We start from the raw sequence: 24,534 nt of genomic DNA, 5'->3' as shown, positions 1-24,534 counted from the left end.
GTTTGATAACGCTCCTTTGAAGCGTTTTACTACATTAAAGGCGCTCTATAAATGCAAACTGTTGTTGCAAAGTAAACATGCATCTATGCCTTTTGCATCTACACTGGAATGCACTTTGTTTCCATGTCAGTGCAAAATGTATGGCAGTATATATACATTTTTGTTAATCACAGGTCTGATATAAATCGGTTTCAACTTAGATCAAAACGTATTAAACCAAGATATACTGCACTTAAAAAGACTAACTGCAAGGTTAAACTGAAGCCTACAGAGTATGACGCAGATTGTTTGAATTTTAAATGTTTACTAATAGTGATACTCCCTCGTTAATGTTTTCTATTGGCCACAAGTATCACTGAACATTGCTGGCTTCATAAGGTCAGTGCATAAAGCAGATATTGTTGTCCACGTAGGGTATGAACTGTAAACATGAGAAAGTTTTATTTAAATGATGATGATTTATATTAACATGTACTGTCTGTTCAGTAAGCGATGACCACCTCAGTTTTATTTCACATTTGTTTTTCTCTGTTTGGTGCTACATTGAGCAGACTGCTTGAGAGAAGTGACCACTTCATGGAGTTTGAAGAGCCCAGTGTCCAAGATTTGGTAAGTAATCAAATCCCTTACATTGCACGGTTTGCCTGATCAGGATCCACACCCATAACACCCAGACATACATTTGTTTTACATTAAATCATTTGTAATCGCTATCTGTGCCATGGTAATTGAAATAGATCTGTGAACAATAGTCTTATCCGTGACTAACAGTTCTATCTATGTTAATTACATGACCATCAGTGTTCCACAAATAACAGATGTACAAACTTTAATGCAGACTATTGGTAATTATCTCATTATTGCAGCATCAGATTTCCTTTAAAGCTTCCAACACAACTTTATTTTCAGTATATATAGTGTGAAAGATTGTTTTACAATAAATGACTATAATAAAGCTTTTAGAAAATGTATAGAGACATGGGGCTTTCTCTAACTCTGTGTGGGGTGAGAATTACTCTGCTCAATACATGTAGTGATGTTGTAAATGTATTGAAGATTTCTTTGGTTTGATCTTTGTACCAAAACAATGAACAGAAGTAAAATCATGAAAACAGTACATAGCAGTTATAGCACAGAAGCAGGCCATTCGGCCAACTAGTCAATACTCCACACAACCCTCCTCCCACCCTACTTCATCTAAGCCTATCTGCATATTCTTCGATTCTGTGGCAGATAGATTTCAACGCAAGTAAGTGTGAGGTCATCGATTTTGGACCAAAAAAGGATAGATCCAAGCAATGTTCCCTTTAATTTTTTTTGGGTGCGCGGCCCATTCAAAATACCACACATTTTTCCCATTGAAAAGCTGGAGAGCCGGATGCGCAGGAGGACAAGAGCACTGCACGGCCGCGCAGCTTAAAGGGAACATTGGATCCAAGTATTTTTTTAAATGGTGACGCTAGGAACAGTGCAGGTCCAAAGAGATTTAGGGATCCATGTACACAGACCATTAAAATGTAGTAGTCAGGTACAAAGAAAAATCAAAAAGATTAATGGAATGTTAGCCTTTGTAAAAGGGGAGGAAGTTTTGCTACAGCTATACAAAGCCCTGGTTAGACCACATTTGGCGTATTGTACACAGTTTTGGGCACTGCACCTTAGAAAAGATATATTGGCCTTGGAAGGAGTGCAGCGTAGATTCACCAGAATATTGCCAGGGCACCAAGGGTTAAATTACGCGGAGAGATTACATATAAACTTCTATATTCCAAGGAGTATAAGCCTAGTTTATGGGGTGATTTGATTGAGGTTTTTAGGATTTTGAAAGGAATTGATTGGGTAGAGAGAGAGAAACTTTTTCTGCTGGTGGGGAAGTCTAGGTCAATGGGGCATGACTTTAAAATCAGAGCCAGGCCATTCAGGAGAGAAGTTAGGAAACAATTCTTCTCAAAAAGGGTGGACCCTCTCCCACAAAAAGCAGTAGATTTTCTAGTTCACTGAAGGCCTGGACAAATCTATTATGACTCTGTGTCTTCATACCTCACTATTGCAGTTGTTGATGCTATGTTTCAGGGCTGCTCCCGTGAGAAAAAACACAAGGAATGGTATTACAGGTGAAGATATCTCAGTAGCCATAGTGCAACTGAAGAACTGTATTAATTTGCCAGCTCAATTAATAATTTTAAATCTGAGAGCGATAGATTTTTGCTAGCTAAGGGTTTTAAGGGATATGGAGCCAAGGTAGGTGGATGGAGTGGAGATACAGATCAGCCATGATCTCCTTGAATGGCAAAACAGGCTCGAGGGGCTGAATGTCATACTCTTGTTCTTATTTTATGGAATCACTGTACATAATAGCCAGCAAAGTTCTTACTATGGTATTCACCAAATTATCTACACTCATGTTATAACCCTTCACCCACAAGCCCATCTATGGCCCTCAGTCTTTCTAGTTCACTGAAGGCCTGGGCAAATCTATTATGACTGTGACTTCATGCCTCAATATTGGTGTTGTTGATGTTACAATTCAGGGTTGCTCCCGTGAGAAAAAAAACCAAGGAATGGTATTACAGGTGAAGATATCTCAGTAACCATAGTGCAACTGAAGAACTGTATTCATTTTGATTGTGCTGAGATAGCTCCCTTAGTGAAGAACGAGAGAGAGAGAGAGAGAGAGAGAGAGAGAGCAATACCGAATCTTACCACTGGCACTATCTGGTTGCCAATTGGCCTAAAACGAAGACAAAGACCAACCTGATATGGGATGAGGAACTAAGGCAGATACACGGGGATTGGGGCCTCTCTGTACGTGTGGGCCAAATTTGGATTTCCAAGAGTCATGACAGCCTCTCGAACTGTTGCAATTGCTATACTCTGCTCCACTCAACATTCAAAACAAGCGTATGCATCCACAAGAAAATACTAGCATATGTCCACCATTCTGTGGTTCAGACATGCAATAATGGCCTCTCCAGTGACACATTGCTTGGAATTATGATACCAGTACTAAACAAAGCAAAAGAAATGTTGCATTTAAAAAATCAGCATTTGTTTCTCATTAAAACAGCTGTGACGGAATATTCTAAACACCCAACACCAGTCAGAAAACATCTGTCTTTGTTCTAGATGCTTCGTCAAGAAACTGAAACTGATACAACTGGAAAGATAACCCAAAGCCAAAAAACAAATATTGGCTCTTTCCTAACTCTCAATGATGCTCACCTCTGTGAGGAGCCAAACCCAAGGAGTCTTGAAGAGTATGAAAAACAGGATGAAACTTCTGGAGGAATAAATGCAGAGTAAGTGAAGACATTTTCTGCTTCCATTAAACAACTCATCATGACTGACCAGGTGTTTTTGTCACATTTATTTCCATTTGTAAGTATTCTATACCCGGATCCAATATTATATTATAATCCAAGCTCCATATTCAAATATTTTTGGGTGGTTTAAGAAAGAACAAACTTGCATTTAAAAGTGCCTTTCACGGTCCAAAAATGTCCCAAAGCACTTCACAACTAATAAAAGTACTTTTTTTGAAGTATAGTCACTGTGGTAATTTAGGGAAACATGGCAGACAATCTGGACATGGCAAGGTCCCACAGACAAGATAAATAACCAGATAATCTGTTTTTAGTAATATTGGTTGAGGGATAAGTATTGGCCAGGACAACAACTCTGTTCTTCGAATAGTGCCAAGGGACCATTTACATCCACCTGAGACAGAGCCGCGGTTTAACGTTTCATCTGAAAGACAGCATCTCCGACAGTGCAGCACTCCCTCAGTACTACACTGGAGTATGAGCTGGATTATGTACTCAAGTCTCTGGAATGGGGCTTGAACCCATTACCTTCTGACTCAGAGGCAAGAATGCTACCATTGAGCCAAAGCTGACACTTAGCTGAGCCACCAGGATGACCTGAGGGCGCTCCGCTTCTTCCTTGAACAGAGGCCCAACCAGTCCCCTTCCACCACCACCCTCCTCCACCTGGCTGAACTTGTTCTCACATTGAACAACTTCTCCTTTAACTCCACTCATTTCCTCCAAATCAAAGGTGTTGCTATGGGTACCCGCATGGGTCCTAGCTATGCCTGCCTTTTCGTGGGATATGTGGAACACTCTTTGTTCCAGTCCTACTCGGGTCCCCTCCCTCACCTCTTTTTCCGATACATTGATGACTGTATCGGTGCCGTTTCCTGCTCTCGCCCTGAACTAGACAATTTCATTCACTTTGCCTCCAATTTCCACCCTTCCCTCACCTTCACATGGTCCATCTCTGACTCTTCCCTTCCCTTCCTCGACTTCTCCGTCTCCATCTCTGGGGATAGGTTATCGACCAATATTCACTACAAGCCCACTGACTCCCACAGCTACCTGGACTACACTGCCTCCCACCCCGCCTCCTGTAAGGACTCTATTCCATTCTCCCAGTTTCTCCGTCTCCGCCGTATCTGCTCAGACGATGCCACCTTCCACACCAGTGCTTCCAACATGTCTTCTTTTTTCCTCAACCGAGGTTTCCCCTCTACCGTGGTTGACACGGCCCTCGACCGTGTCCGTTCTATCTCCCGCACTTCTGCCCTCACCCCTGCCCCTCCCTCCCGGAACCACGATAGGGTTCCTCTTTTCCTCACCTTTCACCCCACCAGCCTCCACATTCAACGGATCATCCTCCGCCATTTCCACTACCTCCAAAGTGATCCCACCACCAAACGCATCTTCCCCTCCCCTCCCCTTTCAGCATTCCGTAGGGACCGCTCCCTCCGAGACACCCTAGTCCACTCCTCTATCACCCCCAACAGCCCTTCCCCTTTGCCTGGCACCTTCCCGTGCAAGCGCAGGAGATGTAACACCTGCCCCTATACCTCCCCCCTTCCCACTGTCCAGGGCCCCAAACACCCCTTCCAGGTGAAACAGCGATTTACTTGTACTTCTTGCAATCTAGTATACTGTATTCGCTGCTCACGATGCGGTCTCCTCTACATTGGGGAGACCAAACGCAGATTGGGTGACTGCTTTGCGGAACACCTCCGTTCAGTCCGTAAGGGTGACCCCGAGCTTCCGGTCGCCTGTCATTTTAATTCACCACTCCATTCCCACTCGGACCTCACCGTCCTTGGCCTCTTGCATTGTTCCACGGAAGCTCAACGTAAACTCGAGGAACAGCACCTCATCTTCCGATTAGGCACTTTGCAGCCTTCCGGACTCAATATCGAGTTCAACAATTTCAGATCATAACCTCGGCCCCTATTACATTTTTACTTATAATTTTTTTCCACCCCTTTGTTTTGAGTTTTCCCTCCCCCCACCCCCTTTCCTTTTTTTTCCTCTCTCCCACATGGCAGCTGTCTCTCTTTCTGCCAGTACACTTCACACCTAATCTGAGCCGTCTTTTGTCTCCACTTGTCCTATTACCATCTCATAAGAACATAAGAAATAGGAGCAGGAGTAGGCCAATCGGCCCCTCGAGATTCAATAAGATCATGGCTGATCTGATCCTAACCGCCAATCTACTATCACAGAACCATCTCCTGAATCTAACAGAATTAGACACACGAAATAGGAGCAGGATCAGGCTACACGGCCCCTGGGCCCGCTCCGCTACCCACAGGGCCATGTCCGATCTGAACCTAGACTCATGTCCAAATTCCTGCCCGCTCCCCGTAACCCTTAATTCCCTTTACTTCTAGGAAACTGTCTATTTCGGTTTTAAATTTATGTAATGATGTAGCTTCTACAGCTTTTTGGGGCAGCATATTCCATGTACCTACCACCCTCTGAGTGAAGTAGTTCCTCCTCATCTCAGTTTTGAAAGAGCAGCCCCTTATTCTAAGACTATGCCCCCTAGTTCTAGTTTCACCCATCATCGGGAACATCCTCCCCGCATCCACCCGATCCAACCCCTTCACAATCTTATATGTTTCAATAAGATCGCCTCTCATTCTTCTGAACTCCAATGAGTAGAGTCCCAATCTACTCAACCTCTCCTCATATGTCCATCCCCTCATCCCCGGGATTAACCGAGTGAACCTTCTTTGTACTGACTCGAGAGCAAGTATGTCCTTTCTCAAGTATGGACACCAAAACTGTACGCAGTATTCCAGGTGCGGTCTCACCAATACCTTGTACAACTGAAGCAATACCTCCCTATTTTTATATTCTATTCCCCTAGCAATGAAAGCCAACATTCCATTGGCCTTCTTAATCACTTGCTGCACCTGCATACTAACCTTTTGAGTTTTGTGCACCAGGACCCCCAGATCCCTTTGTACTTCAGTACTTTCCAGTTTCTTGCCATTAAGATAATAACTTGCTCTACGATTTTTCCTGCCAAAGTGCATAACCTCACACTTTCCAGTATTGTATTCCATCTGCCAAATCTCTGCCCACTTACTTAGCCTGTCTATGTCCCCTTGCAGGTTTTTTATGTCCTCCTCACTCACTACTTTCCCTCCCATCTTAGTATCATCTGCAAACTTTGATATGTTACACTCGGTCCCCTCCTCCAAATCGTTAATATAGATTGTAAAGAGTTGGGGACCCAGCACTGACCCCTGCGGAACACCACTAGTTACTGATTGCCAGTCTGAGAATGAACCATTTATCCCAACTCTCTGCCTTCTGTTAGATAGCCAATCCTCTATCCATGCCAGAATATTACCCCCAATCCCGTGATTTTTTATCTTAAGCAATAATCTTTTGTGTGGCACCTTGTCAAATGCCTTTTGGAAGTCTAAATACACTACGTCCACTGGTTCCCCTTTATCCACCCTATATGTTACTTCCTCAAAGAACTCCAGCAAATTTGTCAAACATGACTTCCCCTTCATAAAACCATGCTGACTTTGTCCTATTAAATTATGATTATCCAAATGTCCTGTTACTGTCTCCATAATAATGGACTCCAAAATTTTACCTACCACAGATGTTAGGCTAACCGGTCTATAGTTTCCAGCCTTCTGTCTACTGCCCTCGTCTGGTTTTGAATACCACTTAATGTCTCTTTACTTCTTTTGTTCTATCGCAGCCCTGCCTTCGATCTATTTCATTTCCTTTCCAGTTTTGAACAAGGGTTCACCTGAAACGTCGACTCTAATTTCTCTCCACGGATGTTGCCTGGCCTGCTGAGTTTTTCCAGCATTTTCTGTTGTTATTTTGGATTTCCAGCATCTGCAGTATTTTGCTATCGTACTTAGTTGAGCTACTCGTTTGTACAGACAAGCAGCTCAACTAAATACTGACCGTTATTTTTTTCCCTAAAAGAATTAGTACAAGTGAATGTGATAGACATTGCATTTATGCAAGTAGTATCTTCCTTAAATTTCCATGTTCTCCCTCTACTCCCCTGAAGGCATATCCCTTGTTGGGGTAAGCCAGATGTCCTAAAGAACTTCATCTTAAGTGGCCATTCTTCATGTGAATCTGGACATATGTTACCAGGTTATTCAACCACAAAAGGCATCACAGCCAAGCCTGACCCTTCCCTCACCTGTAATCCATATTGATGCACTTTCCACTAGGAGTTAAAGGTAACAATCAAGTGTGGGAATCCTGGCAGATATTCCGCTCCCTAGTCCAAAAGGCAGAGGTTATTGCAGTACCCCTACTGCTAACTGAGCAGAGATCAGCTAATCAGCACAGACTAACAATTGAAACCGAGACCTTCTGATCTATAATTGCTCGGTTACTCGCTACCTTTTACCAACTAAGGGGGCAGTGGCAGTATGGAAGTTAGAGTTCTGTAGACAATAGGAGCAAAGTAGTTGTCAAAAAAGCAACAGCCCTGCGATTCCAGTTTTGAGTCCTGCTGTCGGTTTATACTGGCAGGAGAAATTACTTCTATGATAAGAGAGGATATAACGAGAGTTAAGCAGGCAGTGGAGACTTTATGGGTAGAATTAAGAAATAGAAAAGGATTTAAGACTGTACTGGGAGTTGTGTATAGGCCCCCTGGTAGATGTGAAGTGGAAAAATGTATTAATGCACAGAACAGACAGGCATGTAGTAAAGACAAAGTGGTTTTAATGGGGGATTTGAACTTCCATATAGATTGGATTAAGCAGATGAGCTCATGTCAGAAAGGTAGCAAATTTTGTGTGTGTGTGTGTTCAGGATAGTTTTCTGCAACAATTTATCCTAGAACCAACAAGGGGGCAGTCCATATTTGCTTAATAATGAGCAATGAGCCAGATTTAGTTAACAGCCTAATGGTGAGTGAACATTTATCTAATAGTGACCATAATATGATGGAGTTCAATGTTGTGTTTCATAGGGAAATACGCAAAACAGCTACTAAGATTCTAGAGTTAGGTAAGGCCAACTTCAAAGGGATGAAACAGAAACTGTCCACAGTAACCTGAACAAATCTGTTACATGAGTAAAATGACAGAAGATTAGTGGGAGGTGTTCAAAAAAGAATTTAACATGATACAGAACCAGTTTATACCCCCAAGGGGCAAGAGTTCTACTTGCCAAAAAAAAACCAGCCATGGATGACTAAAGAGGTAAGGGACAACATAAAACTAAAAGCATACAAGAATGCAACAAAACAGCATAAATCCTGGTGAATGGGAGAGGTACAAAGAACAGCAGAGGGATACAAAGAACAGCAGAGGGTGACAAAACAGATAGCAAGAGCTACAAAAAGGGAGGATGAAAAGAAACTTGCAAGGAATATAAAAATCAACACATTTTTTTTACAATATTAGGAAAAAGAGGGTGGTTAAGAGCAATGTGGGCCCATTAAAAACTGACAATGGTGATATTATAAATGAAAATAAGGAACTGGCAGACATGTTCAATAATTACTTATTGAAAAGCATGCCGGAAATCCCAAGGAAACCAATATTGAATCAGGGATGGGAACTCACCAAAATTAACATAAGCAAATTAACAGCAATGAAAAAAATAATGGCACTAAAGAGTGACAAATCCCCAGGGCCAGATGGTTTTCATCCTAGGGTTTTAAAGGAAGTAGGTGAGAACATTGTAGATGCCCTAACTATGATCTTCCAAAGTTCTTTCGATTCAGGAACCGTTCCTTCAGATTGGAAAATTGCACATGTCACCCCGCTATTTAATAAAGGTGAGAGGGGGAAACTAGTTATAGCCCAGTTAGCCTAACATCTGTTGTGAGGAAATTACTAGAATCTATAATTAAGGATGGAGTGACTGTTAACACCTTGAAAATTTTCAACTGATGAGAGAGAGCCAGCATGGATTTGTAGAGGGTAAGTCATGCCTAACGAACCGGATTGAATTTTTTGAAGCGGTGACTAAAGTAGTGGATAGGGGAAATGTCTATGGATGTTATTTATATGGATTTCCAGAAGACATTCAGTATGGAACCTCATAAAAGACTGTTAGCTAAAGTTGAAGCTCATGGAATTGAAGGCAAATTATTGACCTGGTTTGAAAATTGGTTGAGCAGCAGGAGCCAGAGAGTAGGGATAATGCACTGGTACTCTAATTGGCAGGATGTGACCAGTGGCATCCCACAGGGATCGGTGTTGGGGCCTCAATTATTCACTGTATTTGTTAACAACTTAGATGATGGGATAGAAAGCCACATATCCAAGTTTGCCAATGACACAAAGATAGGCAACATTGTAAGCTGTGTAGATTGAAGCATAAAATTACAGAGATATTAATAGATTAAGTGAATGGGCAAATCTGTGGCAAATGGTTTTCAATATAGGCAAATATGAAGTCATCCACTTTGGACCTAAAAAGGATAGATCAGAGTACTTTCTAAATGGTGAAAAGCTACAAGCAGTGGAGGTCCAAAGAGACTTAGGGGTGCATGTAAATAGATTAAAATGTCATGAACTGGTACATAAAATAATCAAAAGGCTAATGGAATGCTGGCCTTTATAGCTAGAGGACTAGAGTACAAGGGGTTAGAAGTGATGGTGCAGCTATACAAAGCCCTGGATAGACCACACCTGGTGTAATGTGGTCAGTTATGGGCACTAAACCTTGGGAAGGATAGTAAATAGGAGCAGGAGTAGGCCCTGCGAGCCTGCTTCGTCATTCAATAAGATCATGGCTGATCTTCTAGGTCAACTCCACATTCCCACACTTATCCCAATAGTTCTAGACTCCCCAACCAGGGGAAACATGGACCCAGCATCTACCCCGTCAAGCCCTGTAAGAATTTTATACGTTTCAATGAGATTACCGCTCATTCTTCTAAATTCTAGGGAATATAGGCCTAGTCTCCTCAATCTCTCCTCATAGGACAACCCCCCTACCATCCCAGGAATCAGCCTGGTGAACCTTCGTTGCACTCCCGCCAAGGTACTCCCTCAAAAGCAAGTTTATCTTTCCTTGGATAAGGAGACCAAAATTTGCCAGGATTTGTGCTATTCTTTAGCTGTGAACCTAGCGAATGAGTGGAGGCATACGCAAGTATGGAGGACATCATTGGTATTCTCTCCCGTCTTTCTGGAAATCAAGAACCTGATTGATGAACCACTGAGCATGGGGAGATTTAATAGAAGTGTTATTTCTAAAATCGAAGTTATAGATCTGTACAATGTCCTGTTACCATGGAAAGAGAAGTCCACACTTCAAGAACATAAAGAAACAGGAGAAGGACATAGGGCCCCTCAAGCGTGCTCTGTCATTCAATAAGATCATGGCTGATCTTCGAACTCAACTGCACTTTTCTGCCCGATCCCCATATCCCTGGATTCCCTTGGAGTCTAAAAACCTCAATCTATCAATCTGAGCCTTGAATATACTCAACCATTGAGCATCCACAGCCATCTGGGGTAGAGAATTCCAAAAATTCACAATCCTCAGAGAAGAAATTTCTCCTCATCTCAGTCCTAAATGACTGACCCCTTATCCTGAGACTATGCCCCCAAGTTCTAGACTCTCCAGCCAGGGGAAACAGCCTCTCAGCATCTATCCTATCAAGCCCTTTCAGAATCTTATGTTTCAATGAGATCACCTCTCATTCTTCTAAACTTCAGAGAGTATAAACCCATTCTACTCAATCTCTTCTCATAGGACAATCCACTCATCACAGGGATCAATCTGGTGAACCTTTGTTGCACCGCCTCCAAAGCCCCAAGTATATCCTTCCCTAGGTACGAAGACCAAAACTGTACACAGTACTCCAGGTGTGGTCCCACCAAAGCCCTATAAAATTGCAGCAAGACTTCCTTACTCTTGTATTCCAATCCCCTTGCAATATAGGCCATCATACCATTTGCCTTCCTAATTACTTGCTCTACCTGCACGTTAACTTTGTGTATTGTGTACAAGGACACCCAAATCCCTCTGAACGCCAACATTTAATAGTTTCTCACCATTAAAAAAAATTGTTTTTCTATTCTTCCTACCAAAGTGAATAGCCTCACATTTCCCCACATTATACTCCATCTGCCACCTTTTGCCCACTCACTTAATCTGTCTATATCCCTTTACAGACTCTTTGTGTCCTCCTCACAGCTAAGGCCCTAGCACTGATCCTTACGGCACCCCACTAGTAACTGCCTGCCAACCTGAAAATGACCAGTTTATTCCTACTCTCTGTCCCCTAACCAATCCTCTAGCCACGCTAATATAATACCCCTAACCCCATGAGCCCTTATCCTGTGTAACAAACTTTCGTGTTGCATCCTATCAAATGCCTTTGGAACATCCAAATATACTAAATCCATTGGTTCCCCTTTATCTACCCTGCTAGTTGCATCCTCAAAAAACAGATTTGTCAAACACTATTTCCCCTTCATAAAACCATGCTGACTCTGCCTAATCTTATGATTTTCTAAGTGCCCGGTTACCACTTCCTTAATAATGGATTCCAGCATTTTCTCCGACGGCTGATGTCAGGCTAACCGGCCTGTAGTTCCCCGTTTTCCCTCTCCCTCCTTTCTCGAACAGCGGTGTCACTTGCTGCCCTCCAATCCACTAGGACTGTTCCAGAATCTGGGGAATTTTGGAAGATCTCAACCAATGCATCCAGTATCTCTGCAGCCACCTCTTTTACAACCCTAGGATGTAGGCCATCAGGTCCAGGGAATTTGTTGGCTTTTAGTCCCATTAATTTCTCCAGTACTTTTTCTTTACTAATATTAATTACTTTAAGTTCCTCACTCTCATTAGACCCTTGGCTCCCCACTATGTTTTTTGTGTCTTCTACTTGAAGACATACAAAATATTTGTTTAACGTCTCTGCCATTTCCTGATTCCCCATTATAAATTCTCCTGGCTCAGCCTCTAAGGGACCCATGTTTACTTTTGCTACTCTCTTCCTTCTTACATACTTGTAGAAGCTCTCTGTTTTTATATTTCTTGCTAGTTTACTCCCATATTCTATTATTTTCTCCCTCTATCATTTTTTTGGTCATTCTTTGCTGGTTTCTAAAACTCTCCCAATCCTCAGGCTTACTACTGTTCTTGGCAACATTATAACCCTCTTTTAATCTAATACTATCCTTAACCTCTTTAGTTATCCACAGATGGATCACTTTTCACATGGAGTTTTTATTTCTCAGTGGAATGTATATTCATTGAGATTATGAAATATTTCTTTAAATGTTTGCCATTGCTTATCTACAGTCATACCTTTTAATCTAATTTCTCAATCTAGCAGGTGGTATAGTACCCCTCAACATACTTTACCCACTAGTCAACATTTTCTTGACAGAATTAATTGAATTCTTTGCTCTAAGTCTTGTAACTCTTGTCTGACAGAGTTGTAAGCCAAGATCTCAAAGAGCAAAGCCAGAACCAGGTTGCTCCAGACCCTGTGAATGCTTATGTGCCGTTGAACATTGAAGACATTCTCCCGAACAGTCGTATTGTGGTGAGTATATTTGGCTGGAGTTGTTATAAATGTAGGGGACACTAACCAGTGGAGAGAATTGCATAGTTTAGACTACCAATGAGGAATACTAGATAATTCATATGTGTTGTTTCTCCTTTCTATACACACAAAGAAAAAAGTATTTTCAAGTGGGCACTGTTAAATAAGATTATGTACACCCAAGGTCATACCACTTGTGGGATCACTTTGGCATGAGGAAACCTAGTATTAAAATAAAACACTGCCTTTTGTTAAAAAAAATCATCTTCAAAAAGACACTTGCCATCACATTCCATAATTCCTTACTAATTTGCAACAAAAAAAATTACCATTTTACAATGTGTACCAAGTAAAGTTTAAATTTACAGTTACAATTACACCATCAATGGGTCAAATCTTTATTCAGGAGGTGCATGAGGTTTCATACAGTCTTTTCAAGCTGCTCACTGCATTAACCCAGGAACCATAAGTATTTGGTTTTTTGGCTCCAACACACTACACCTTTATGTACTCCTAATGTTGCATTCTCAGTTTCTTTTTCGATGTCCAGATATGGGAACATGATGATTTGACTGACTATATATTCAAATTATGCACTGCTACTTGTATTATGTACAATTATTGTATGTTTCATTCCATTTTATACTGTATTGTACTTTTATTTATTTTTCTATGTAGCCCTATTAAAACCTATTACAGCACTCTCCTCTAGTACCCTAGCTGATACTGGCTAACTCAGCAGTACATTTACCCCCAGGAAGCCCAACCTTTACATTTCATTCACCAGTGTGAAAACCTGTGTTTATTCTTTAAATGAAACTCAGGGTAGGGGAGTCTTACTGTAGTTTTGATAATATGCTGTTTGATACACACAATATTCCTATTTCCTTCAGTAACAAATATTATGAAGGATGCAAATTCTGTACCTGTTTTGATGCCAGCTCTCAATAAAGAAAACTCGGTCCTCCAACAGGCCCCATTAAAGACTAATGGCAGACTACAAGCAAAAATGAGGCACTGCTCTCAAAGCCTTAATCCAGAACCTAACAGCTTTAGAATACGTAGACACATCTCAAGCTGGATGATATGGTTCAACTCTACACTTGGCCTATGACCTGATGTTTTAGTGTTAACTACCCACACTGGGTAGCAAAAAGAGAAAAAAAGTTCAATTTCATTATCTTTCACCAAAAATATAGATAAAAGGAGAACTCTTATTTGCCTCACACAGGTCTATATAAAAGTGTTATAGATCTTGACATATACGATGTAAAGCAAATAAAGCAGTGTATTTGACTTGTGATAATTGTGTCTTTTAGGAAGCCAAACGTTCCAGTAGTCTTTGGATAAACTATGCAAACATAGGAATATGAAAGAAGCCAAGCGGTCAAAACAGACTCTCAACACAGAATATTACTTGAGGACAGCACCAACTATTTTGGCAACCAAATTCTATAGTGTACTAAAGGAGGTAGTGAAGGATTCAGCTGGATATTTTTTGTGTCATGCATTGTGTTTATTTTAATTGGGGGATATATGACTGATTACAAATCTATTCTAGCATCAAATAATGGCTCAAACACACTGCTGATACAGTCTTTAAATCCATACACTACTACAAACTTTAATTAGCAATTGACATGTTGTTTCAGTTAATACAAATGGTTACCTGTTTTTAGTGAAAGAGCCAAATAAAATAGGTACAATTTTTAACAAGAAGAGTTAGGAGATCTAATCAATTTTGCTTTATTTTATATACTTAGAAATCACAAGCCTAGGCGCCAGCAGCATAAATGAGAACAAAGTTACTGTAACAGCACTTCCAGCATTAGCTGTCCTAGTTCCATATATTCAAAACTTGAGTCATCTCTGGGCAGCATGTAGGCACACACATCAGATTGGTTGCAAGAACAGCCATTGTTATATTGTTGCAATGTGCAGGTTTCTGTTTTTTTAAATATGTAAATACTGGACAGAAAACATGTCCGAGTTCCGTTTTATGCGAAGGATAATATTACCACATCCAAGAGTCAGAATTTTAATTTCAGCATTCAGTTTTGTATTCTTGATCACTTCTGTACCTTGAAGAAAGTCGACCATCCTTCATTCAGCTCTACATAAAAGTTAATAAATTGTAACTAAGTTATATTTGTGACATACTTTTGCCATAATTTAACACTATACACTAATGTAATAACATACAAACATAACTCTTGACTGAGACAGGAACAACAGTGTGGGGGTAGGGGAGAACTAAGGCACAGGTAGACAAGAGCTGGGTACTGCTAGAGTTTAGTTAAAACCACACATCCTATCTACCCAGTGCACTGGTACGTTTCCTGCTGCTTTTCCAGCTAGTTATCCTATTGGTTAGGGCACTTGCTTGCAAGATTGGCAGGAACAGAATGGAAAGAATCTCAAGCAACAGGTTCCATTAACAAGCCAGAATGACTGAACAATCACCAATAGCACTCTGTGATACCTCCTAGCTCGGAATTCAGATTACTGAGTGTCACAGAAAGTGGACTTGGTTACAGTCACCCATTGCCAGGAATATTACCTTGGAACCAAAGAGATTCTGCTGACCTCTAGCCCTCACTGGTAGGAGAGAAGAGGTAACCACTTGTAAGGGACCTAAAGCCACGATTCATTGTTCAACACTAACCTGCAAGATGATCAGAGTTCTGGCTGACCTCTTCAATAATCTGAAATAAAATAAGTAATAATCATAGATTCGAACACTGGTGCCTGCAACTTACAGCGAGTGAAAAATCTCATCAGTTTGGATGATCCACAAGCACATTAACAAGGAGAGTTTTTACTAATACAGCAAGCACTATACATTGAGGTAATGAGGCATGTTGGGGAGGAGGTGGGGTTGAGCCCATACTGCTGAAAATATCACAGCAGACACCAATCATTACTCACAGGGAGGAGAAAGGAAAAGGTGGTGATAGAGTTATCAATGGCCGACTACCACAAATCTCATAGTAACTGTTCAGATCAACAGTGGAGCCCAGGGAGCAGGTTGCCTGGCTCAGTTTGTGTGTGACCGAGAAAAATTGCAGGGTGGGGGGGGGGCGGTAAAGAGCTTTAAAAAAAAAAGGGCATTTCTGTCTCACAAAAAGTTCTCTTAAGAATTTTAGTTCAGAGTCAACATCTTTTCTAACTCGGAACTAAAAAAAAATATAAAACAGTAAGTCCAGTTATTCTTGCAATAGATGCGATAAACACCAATGAAATAGTAACTGGTAAAAAAAAACCTTGCATTTATATAGCGCCTTTCATGACCACCGGACATCAGAAGTCACTGATTTATCCTGCTGGCCACTGAGCTCATATTAATTCCAATCAGTGTTCCTTAAAGCGAATAAAAAATTGCTATTGACATATACAACTGTCCACAAGTAGGCTCTTTTGTGGAGAAAGAAAATAGGTGCCAAATTGGTTTGTCTAGTTATAACTGATATTGTATAAACTAGATTAATTGGCCTAGGTTTTCCACTGTAATGCCGACAGAATTACATTCATTTTAATCAGGTACCCTCAGCCTTATTATCAGAAGACTCGGGCCATTAGATCTACACAGATTAGTTTGCTATAAGTGGATTATACAATAGTTAACTAACGGATTCAAAATATATTTTTAAATGTCAAACAAAAGCAAAAAAAAAAAATCTATAGATTCCAAAGTTAAGCAGATGTGGGAAACACTTTGATGCAGTTCAATGTTCTTCCACGGAATTTCTAATGATTTACCTTGTTGAAGGAGACAACCATTTGAAGGACAGCTTGGAGCGATAAGTTCATTTGCTGCAAATTCACCAACTCATGCTATTAATTTTAAAAAAAACCATGATGCTGTTAATAATTATCTACAGTATAATGTAACAATTTATTTCACAGTCTGCATCAGCATTAATACCCAGTCAATTCCCAATTCCACATTGCTTTAAAAAATATATATTTTTGCAAGCACGAAGCAGAGGTCAGCATCACGACAGGAATACTGGTAATTCAAATTAAAATTAAATATTCATGCTGCTGTATTATTCACAGACAAAAGGGAGAATAGGCACATTTAGTGCAGAGTTAGTGATGCTTCACCTGCAAGAACGAACCCCTAACCACGCAAGGGGAACAGTAGTGTACTGGACTATTAACATAATTTTGTTGGGAAATTTAATTCAATAAATCCACATGGCCTACACCTGACTCCAGTCCTACACTATGTGGTTGACACAGTGTCCAGTAAGGTGGCCTAAAGAGCCACTCAGTTGTTTATACTTTTTTTTAAATCACTACAAAAGCCAACCCAAATAAGGATGGACAGTAAGTACTGACTTGTCAGTATCACCCACATCCGGAGAACAAATAAAAAAGAAAGCAAATTTGTATTTAAAAAAAATAATTTGGAATGAGAATGCTGACATAGTTACTTGGATAGGTCTCCTCTACAGTAGAGTTATAGGTACCAATTGGGTCTTTGAGTTGAAAGGTGTACAAGGACTATGGGCTGGGAAGGCAGCATATTCTAAAAATCAGATTTTATTTTAAACATTAGGTGAAGTGCTGAAATTGGAAGAACAGGAACATAGCATTAAGCGTTGCAAAGACCTCTCCATGTTTCAGTGCTAGGGAACTCCAGAGCAGGAAGACACTGAATAAAATAGGTGAGCTTGTAGGAATGTCTAGTTTCTATCCAAAGACTGAGGTCCACTCAGGCGCGTAAACAAAACGAAGTTTAATGGAAACTAACAGGTTTAAACAAGTAACTGCAGGAGAACATCGAGTGTAAGTCTATCCAGTTCGGAGGCTCCACGAGGACTGCTCGCTGATCCCGTGGTATGACGTCATCACGTTCTTCCCGCCAGTGGGGGATCACGTGATGTACGGTGTGACGTCATCGCGTTTACCCGTGCTGTTAAAGTAATCACGCTCTGTACAAGTAAACAGTATAAATAAAGATACAGACTCAGGCTGCAGCTAACATGTTGTTAAAGGGAATTATATACAAACGATCTGAGTCCTTTGGTGGCTCCGCCACATGCGCCCCCCCCAGAATTGTCTTTAACAGCAAAAGTGAGACGGCGAGGAGGTCTGACAAACCTGTCCAGGGTTACAGAAGTCGCTCGAAGTGGAAGCTGATGGACGGTGGTCGAGCTGGCGGGCGGTTGTGGTGGATCTGGCATGGCGACTGTGGGCGGTTGGCCCTGTTTTGGCGGTTGAGCGATTTCGACTGGGCGGTCCAGGTCTAAGTGTGCCGGCTTCAGCCAGTCAACCGATATGTGGTCCGGTTTGCCTCCGATATCGACCAAAAAGGTTTTGTCTCCCGGCTCTATGACGCGGAAGGGACCAGTGCAAGGAGGCGTGAGCGGGTCCCGGTGAGCGTCGTGGCGGATAAACACGTACTCGGCGCTTTTCAGCTCAGTTGGGACATGGGAGCTCTGTAAGCCGTGATGTGACATAGGCACTGGAGCGAAACATCTGGCCGTTTCCTGGTGGCCGACGAGTTGCTGGGATGCGGACCATGGCTCTGTTGGAGACGGGAGGAAATCCCCTGGTACTCGTAGTGGCTGGCCATATACAAGTTCCGCCGAGGACAATTGTAAATCTTCTTTGGGCGCCGTACGAAGACCCAAAAGGACCCAGGGAAGTCTGTCCACCCATCCCGCGCCTTGAAGACTGGCCCGCAGAGCGGCTTTGAGCGACCTGTGGAATCGCTCGCACAGGCCGTTTGCCTGTGGATGATAGGCGGTGGTTCAATGTAGTTTGGTGCCAAGCCCCTGAGTCACAGCGTTCCAGAGCTCAGAGGAAAACTGCGGTCCACGATCGGAAGAGATGTCCGCCGGTACCCCAAAACAAGCAACCCAAGAGGAGATGAAAGCTCTGGCCACGTCTGCCGAAGTGGTGGAAACCAAAGGAACCGCCTCTGGCCATCTAGTGGTGCAGTCTACCATTGTGAGGATGTGTGTAAAACCTTGAGAAGGTGGAAGCGGCCCCACGAGGTCCACATTCACGTGGTCGAATCTACGCTCCGGAACAGCGAAGGTGGCCAATGGAGCTTTTACATGACGCTGTACCTTGGCCTTTTGGCAGACCACGCAGGTGTTGGCCTAGTCGCGGACATCCAGATGCATACCCTTCCAGACAAATTTTGATGACATCAGCCTTTGCGAGGCCTTCATGCCAGGGTGTGACAACCCGTGTATGGCGTCGAACACTTTTCGGCGCCAGGCAACTGGAACGATAGGGCGGGGAACTCCCATGGAGTCGTCGCAAAGTAGCGTGGTGCCTGCGGCATGGAATTTGACGTTGGCCGCTTGGAAGCTAGAGGGGCTGGTCCTGTATGCTTGGACCTCTGGGTCCGAGGCTTGATCCACAGCCATGAGGGCATAGTCGATTCAGAGTTGGACTGCGTGCATAGTCGCGCGGAAGAGGCAATCCGCCACCAGGTTGTCTTTGCCGGACACATGCTAAATGTCCGTAGTGAATTCCGAAATGAACGTCAGGCGACGTTGTTGCCGAGCTGACCACGGTTCGGCGGTTTTGGCCATAGCGTACGTTAGTGGCTTGTGGTCCACGTAAGCCGCGAACGGACGTCCCTCTAGTAAGAACCGGAAATGGCGGATGGCTAGAAAAAGGGCCAGCAACTCCCGGTCGAAAGTGCTGTACTTTCTTTCGTTTCACCGTAATTGACGGCTGATAAACGTCAGCGGTTGCCACGTCCCATTCACCCACTGTTCCTGCACTGCTCCGATTGCGTAGTCCAACGCGTCGGTGGTAAAGGCGATGGTGGCACCTGGAAGCGGGTGCGCCAGCATGGTTGCGTTGGCCAAGGCGCCTTTGGTGTCGACGAACGCCCGGTCCATCTCGGCCGTCCAGCTGATCGGATCCTTACCGGACTTGGCCGGGAGGGCCTCGTACAAGGGCTGCATAAGCAGAGCCGCCTTAGGGACGAACCGGTGATAAAAATTGACCATCCCGAGGAACTCCTGTAGGGCCTTGACGGTCTGCGGGCGCGGGAAAGATGTACGCCTCGACCTTTGTCTGTAAGGGGATTGCGCCGTCTGATGTAATGCAGTGGTCCAAGAAATCAATCCGCTGCAGGCCGAACTGGCACTTGGCCGGGTTGATAATCAAACCGTGTTGACCGAGGTGTGTGAAGAGGGTGCGCAAATGGCAGAACTGCTCCTCTTTGCTAGGGCTGGCGATGAGGATGTCGTCAAGGTAGTCGAAGAGGAATTTTAGGTCCCGAAGCACGGAGTCCATCAAGCGCTGGAAAGCCTGTGCAACGTTCTTCAAGCCAAATGGCATCCGCAGAAATTCGAACAGGCCGAATGGGGTGATGACTGCAGTTTTCAGGACGTCTTGCGGGTGCACGGGGACCTGGTGGTAACCACGGACGAGGTCGACTTTTGAAAAAAAGGTATTTCCCGCCAAATGGGCCGAGAAATCTTGGATATGCGGGATCGGGTACCGATCAGGAGTAGTGCCGTCATTCAGGCATGGGTAGTCGCCGGATGGCCGCCATCTGCCGCCGGGTTTCGGAACAATGTGGAGAGGCGAATAATCCCCAGCCGCTCCATTGTGTCGAACTCCGCTTTCGCAGCCGTCGGGCCCGTGCGTAAACCGGGGGACCGGTGGTGGTGTTGTGATGTTCCACACCATGTTTTGTAGCCGAGGAGGAGAAAGTGGGCCTGGTCAGATCGGGGAACTCTCCGAGAAGCCGAGTGAAGTCGTCTGGAGGTGGGAGCGCACAGAAGACAGTGCGCGGCACGGAGTTACCGCGGTGGCACGGGATGGAGTGGAACGTGGCCGCGTTGATCAACCGGCAGTGCCTGACATCGACCAGGAGGCCTTTGGCGCACAAAAAATCCGCCCCAAGGATGGCCTGCGTGACTTTGCCCGTGATGAATTCCCAGTGGAAATGCTGGCCGCCGAAACACACCTGGACCTGCCGCCTTCCGAAGGTCCGAACGGCCACGCCATTAACCGCCACGAGGGCGGGGCCGTGGCCTCCAGCTAGTATATCGAGATTTGACGCAGGTAGGATGCCCCGGTGTCGCAAAGGAAACGTCGACCAGATAGGGAGTCGGTGATGAAGAGAAGCTTCCCTGAAAATCCGATGGCCATCGCCGCCGCAGGGCGCTAGTTAGACCCGGTCCTCCTTCGCCAGGGTGGCTGTAGATGTTATTTTTGTGTGAAAAACTGCAGGGAGGGCGGCAGCATCTTGCTTTCGCGCCAAAACGGGCGTAGTAAAAGCACAACCCCGGTGATTGAGGAGCTGGAGCAGCGTCTGTGGGGGATTGGCGCCTCGTGGCCGCGCAGTGCTGTTGTGTCACCGCGAAAATCTTGTCCGCTTCGGCAGCAAGCTCCGCGCAGTCTGTGACTTCGGACCTGGCTAGGGCAGCCTGAACTTGCTCCGGGAGTAAGCTGAGGAATAGCTCCCTGAAGAGGAAGCATTCCGGCTCGGACCCAAGGAGCGTGAGCATCTGGCTCATGAGCTCAGACGGCTTGAGGTCCCTGAGGCCGGGCATAGCGAGCAGCCGGTGGGCACGCTCCGACTTCGTGAGCCCGAAAACCTGCAGCAACCGCGCCTTTAAGGTGTCATACTTGCGATCAGTAGGCGGACTACCGAGTAGGCTGACGATCCGCGAGGCTGTGGCGCTGTCGAGGGCGGAGACCATGTAATAATAACAGGTCTGATCCACAACGATGTCCCTGATGGCGAACTGGGCTTCAGCCTGGATGAACCACGTGGCTGGTTGTTGCTCCCAGAACTGCGGTAGCTTTAAGGTAACGGCGTTCGTTTCCATGTTGATTATCTTCTGCGAAAACCGTTTGCAAAAGTCGGGGTCACCAATGTAGGAATGTCTAGTTCCTATCCAAAGACTGAGGTCCACTCAGGCGCTTAAACAAAACGAAGTTTAATGGAAACTAACAGGTTTAAACAAGTAACTGCAGGAGAACATCGAGTGTAGGTCTATTCAGTTCGGAGGCTCCACGAGGACTGCTCGCTGGTCCCGTGGTTGACGTCATCATGTTCTTCCCACCAGTGGGGGATCACGCTCTGTACGGCGTGACGTCATCGCGTTTACCCGCGCTGTTAAAGTAATCACGCTCTGTACAAGTAAACAGTATAAATAAAGATACAGACTCAGGCTGTAGCTAACATGTTGTTAAAGGGAATTATATACAAACGATCCGAGTCCTTTGGTGGCTCCGCCACAAGCTCATCTTTGGGGGAGATGAAAATGTTCAAAAAGACAGGCAATTTTCAATATTCATATTTACAACATTCTCACAGGACATGTTTAGAGTATTGGTATCAATACACCATAGCAAAAAAAAATCACAAACCCATACATTTAAAAAAAGTTGTGCAATATGCTTCTTGTGTGATATTCTTAATTAACCATCTCAATGCTCCCACTATTATTGAAAGACCTTTAATCACTGCTCTCCAGGCACAACCTAAGTTTGCAAAGGATAAATAATTTTTAAAATGGACTGCTGGGAGTTTTTCCACAGTTCAAGTCAACATAATACAAAAGTAACATCGAATTACGTAGAATCTACAATACAGAAACAGGCCATTCGGTCCAACTGATCTATACCAGTAATTACACCCCAACCTGCTCTCTTCCCTCTCCTCATTTCCTCCTCCCTGATGTATGCCTCCCCTTACATGTGTCAATGCTCTCTGCTTTAACAATTCCAAGTGGCAGCGAGTTCCACATTCTCAGCAGTCTCTGTGTAAAGAAATTCCTCCTAAATTCTTTATTTGATCAGTTAGTGGTTACCTTATATTTATGCCCCCTTGTTCTGGACTCACAAGTTGAAAGTTTCTCCACATCCATTCTATCAAACCCCTTCATATTTTTAAAGACCTCCAGAGAAAAGAGCCCAGCCTGCTCAATGTTTCCGGATAGTTGTATCCTCTCAATTCTGGTGAACATCCTTGTAAATCTATTCTGCACTTTCTCCACTGCTTCAATATCCTTTTTGTAGAATGGAGACAGAACTGCAGAGTACTCCAAGTGTGGTCTAACCAAGGCTCTATATAAATTTAACATAACCGCCCTGCTTTTGTATTCTCTTCCTCTAGAAATGAAACCCACTACTTTGTTAGCACTCTTTATGGCCTGATCAACTTGCATTGCTACTTTTAGCGATTGATGTATCTGTATTCCCAGATCTCTGCTCCTCTACCACATTTAGTTTCCCACAGCCATTACATTTTACAGATACCCAGTAACAACACTGTATTTACTAAGAAACTTACAGTAATTGAGTTTAGGCTCACACATATGCTTCTTGTGAGTCACTGTTATAAGCTATCTGCTGAAAGATGAGTGGGTTAAAGTAAGGGGGGGGGGGGGAGAAAAAAATGACAGCTTCTGCATAGCTACAAAAGGGGAAATGTGAAACTTACACCAGGAGATAACGCCTTTCGAGAGACGAGGGGAGAAGTGACTTTTTAAAATCCCTATTTTAAGGCTGCAGTAAATATATCAGCTATATTGCAGCTTCTAATATTACACTCCCCAAGAACGTGAACCAAGTGCATCAGTTAAACTACACTTCCCAGAATGTCGAGGCACATCTTCCGGCTTATCGACCAAAAGGCGTTGTTAGTTTACAAGCACAACCTCAAGACAGTAGTGGCAGCGGCCGGCTGCGCGGAAGGGCCCTAAGTCCTCTTGCGAGTCAGAGTGGTCCGTGCGGGGGGGCCAGGGGTTGGCGCGCTCTGCCCCGGCCAGCACAAACTGCCATCCCCCTCTCGCGCGCACACGGCCGGCCGTTACCTGCAGCAGCGCGCGCTCTCGCTCGGTTGCCAGCGTTCCGCTGGACACAGCTGCGGGGTCTCCAGCGGGTCCTCTCCTCGCGTTGGGGCAGCTTTCCGTCCCCCTTTTCTTTGAAGGCATTTTTTTTCTTTATCGAAAAGCGCCTTAGAACGGCGGTTTCTACAAACTTTCTATATCCCGCCTCTTCTCTCCATTTGAAGAGACGCGCCTTAAAACAACCCTCTCAGTCCAGCCAGCCGCTCTCCGCTGTCATCGAACGGGCCAGCGAGCCCAGAGTTATCCACCCCTTGCTTGTGAAATGCGGAAATCCAATTAAAAGGTATTGTCGTGAAGTTGTTGCTCGAGTTTAAATGTCATTATTATTTGACGGAAATTCCAGTATGGAATAAGGCAACAATTGATGAGAGTTAGTATTTATTAATGCACAAAATAATACCAGATGAGTAGTATTTTCCCATTACAACATACATGCCAATCTACAAAACTTGGAAAAAACTGACAATTCAAAAGCAAGATACAACTGAAAACAGCGCTGAATAAAGGCTATGCCCACTGGTTCAAGATGACTGAACAAGTTAAATTATTTGTTATTACATTGGATGTCAGGATTTGTATTGGTGTAAAGGATCACATTCATAGAGCTACATCAAATCTACAGCACAGAAACCGACCTTTCGGCCCAACTGTTCTATGCCGACATCTGTGCTCCACATGAAGCTTCTCCCACCCCTCTTCATTGAGCCCGATCAGCATACCCTTCTATTCCTTTCTCCCTCATGTGCTTATCTAGGTTCCCCTTAAATGCATCTATACTATTTGCCTGAACTATTTCGTGTGGTAGCAAGTTCCATTCTCACCATTGGTTGGGTAAAAAAGTTTCTCTTAAATTTCCTTTTGGATT

General features: G+C 43.8%; 1 protein-coding gene and 1 long non-coding RNA gene across 2 annotated transcripts in view; one reads left to right on the top strand and one right to left on the bottom strand.

Moving 5' to 3' along the window:
- LOC147121253 (uncharacterized) overlaps positions 1-14,374 on the top strand; it is a 208,917-nt gene extending 194,543 nt beyond the window's left edge. The window contains exons 10-13 of the mRNA XM_085981466.1: positions 552-609; positions 3,127-3,299; positions 12,711-12,822; positions 14,142-14,374. Of these exons, the coding sequence (XP_085837592.1) occupies positions 552-609; positions 3,127-3,299; positions 12,711-12,822; positions 14,142-14,195 (397 nt within the window). The 3' untranslated portion in view covers positions 14,196-14,374. The remainder of the gene's footprint in view (positions 1-551; positions 610-3,126; positions 3,300-12,710; positions 12,823-14,141) is intronic.
- A 46-nt stretch (positions 14,375-14,420) lies between these two features.
- On the bottom strand, positions 14,421-23,948 carry LOC147121252 (uncharacterized). Its single transcript, XR_015077520.1, has 4 exons — positions 23,634-23,948; positions 16,582-16,656; positions 15,488-15,527; positions 14,421-14,935 (listed from the first exon to the last, which is right to left on the bottom strand). It is a non-coding gene; the product is annotated as an uncharacterized LOC147121252 (long non-coding RNA).
- Between the last annotated feature and the right edge of the window lie 586 nt (positions 23,949-24,534).

This window comes from Somniosus microcephalus, chromosome 3 (assembly GCF_052327205.1).
Source record: "Somniosus microcephalus isolate GS21.2 chromosome 3, FLI_Smic_1.0, whole genome shotgun sequence".
NCBI lineage: Eukaryota > Metazoa > Chordata > Chondrichthyes > Squaliformes > Somniosidae > Somniosus > Somniosus microcephalus.
Note: the sequence above shows the minus strand (reverse complement) of the source record. Positions and strands in the feature narration are given on the sequence as shown.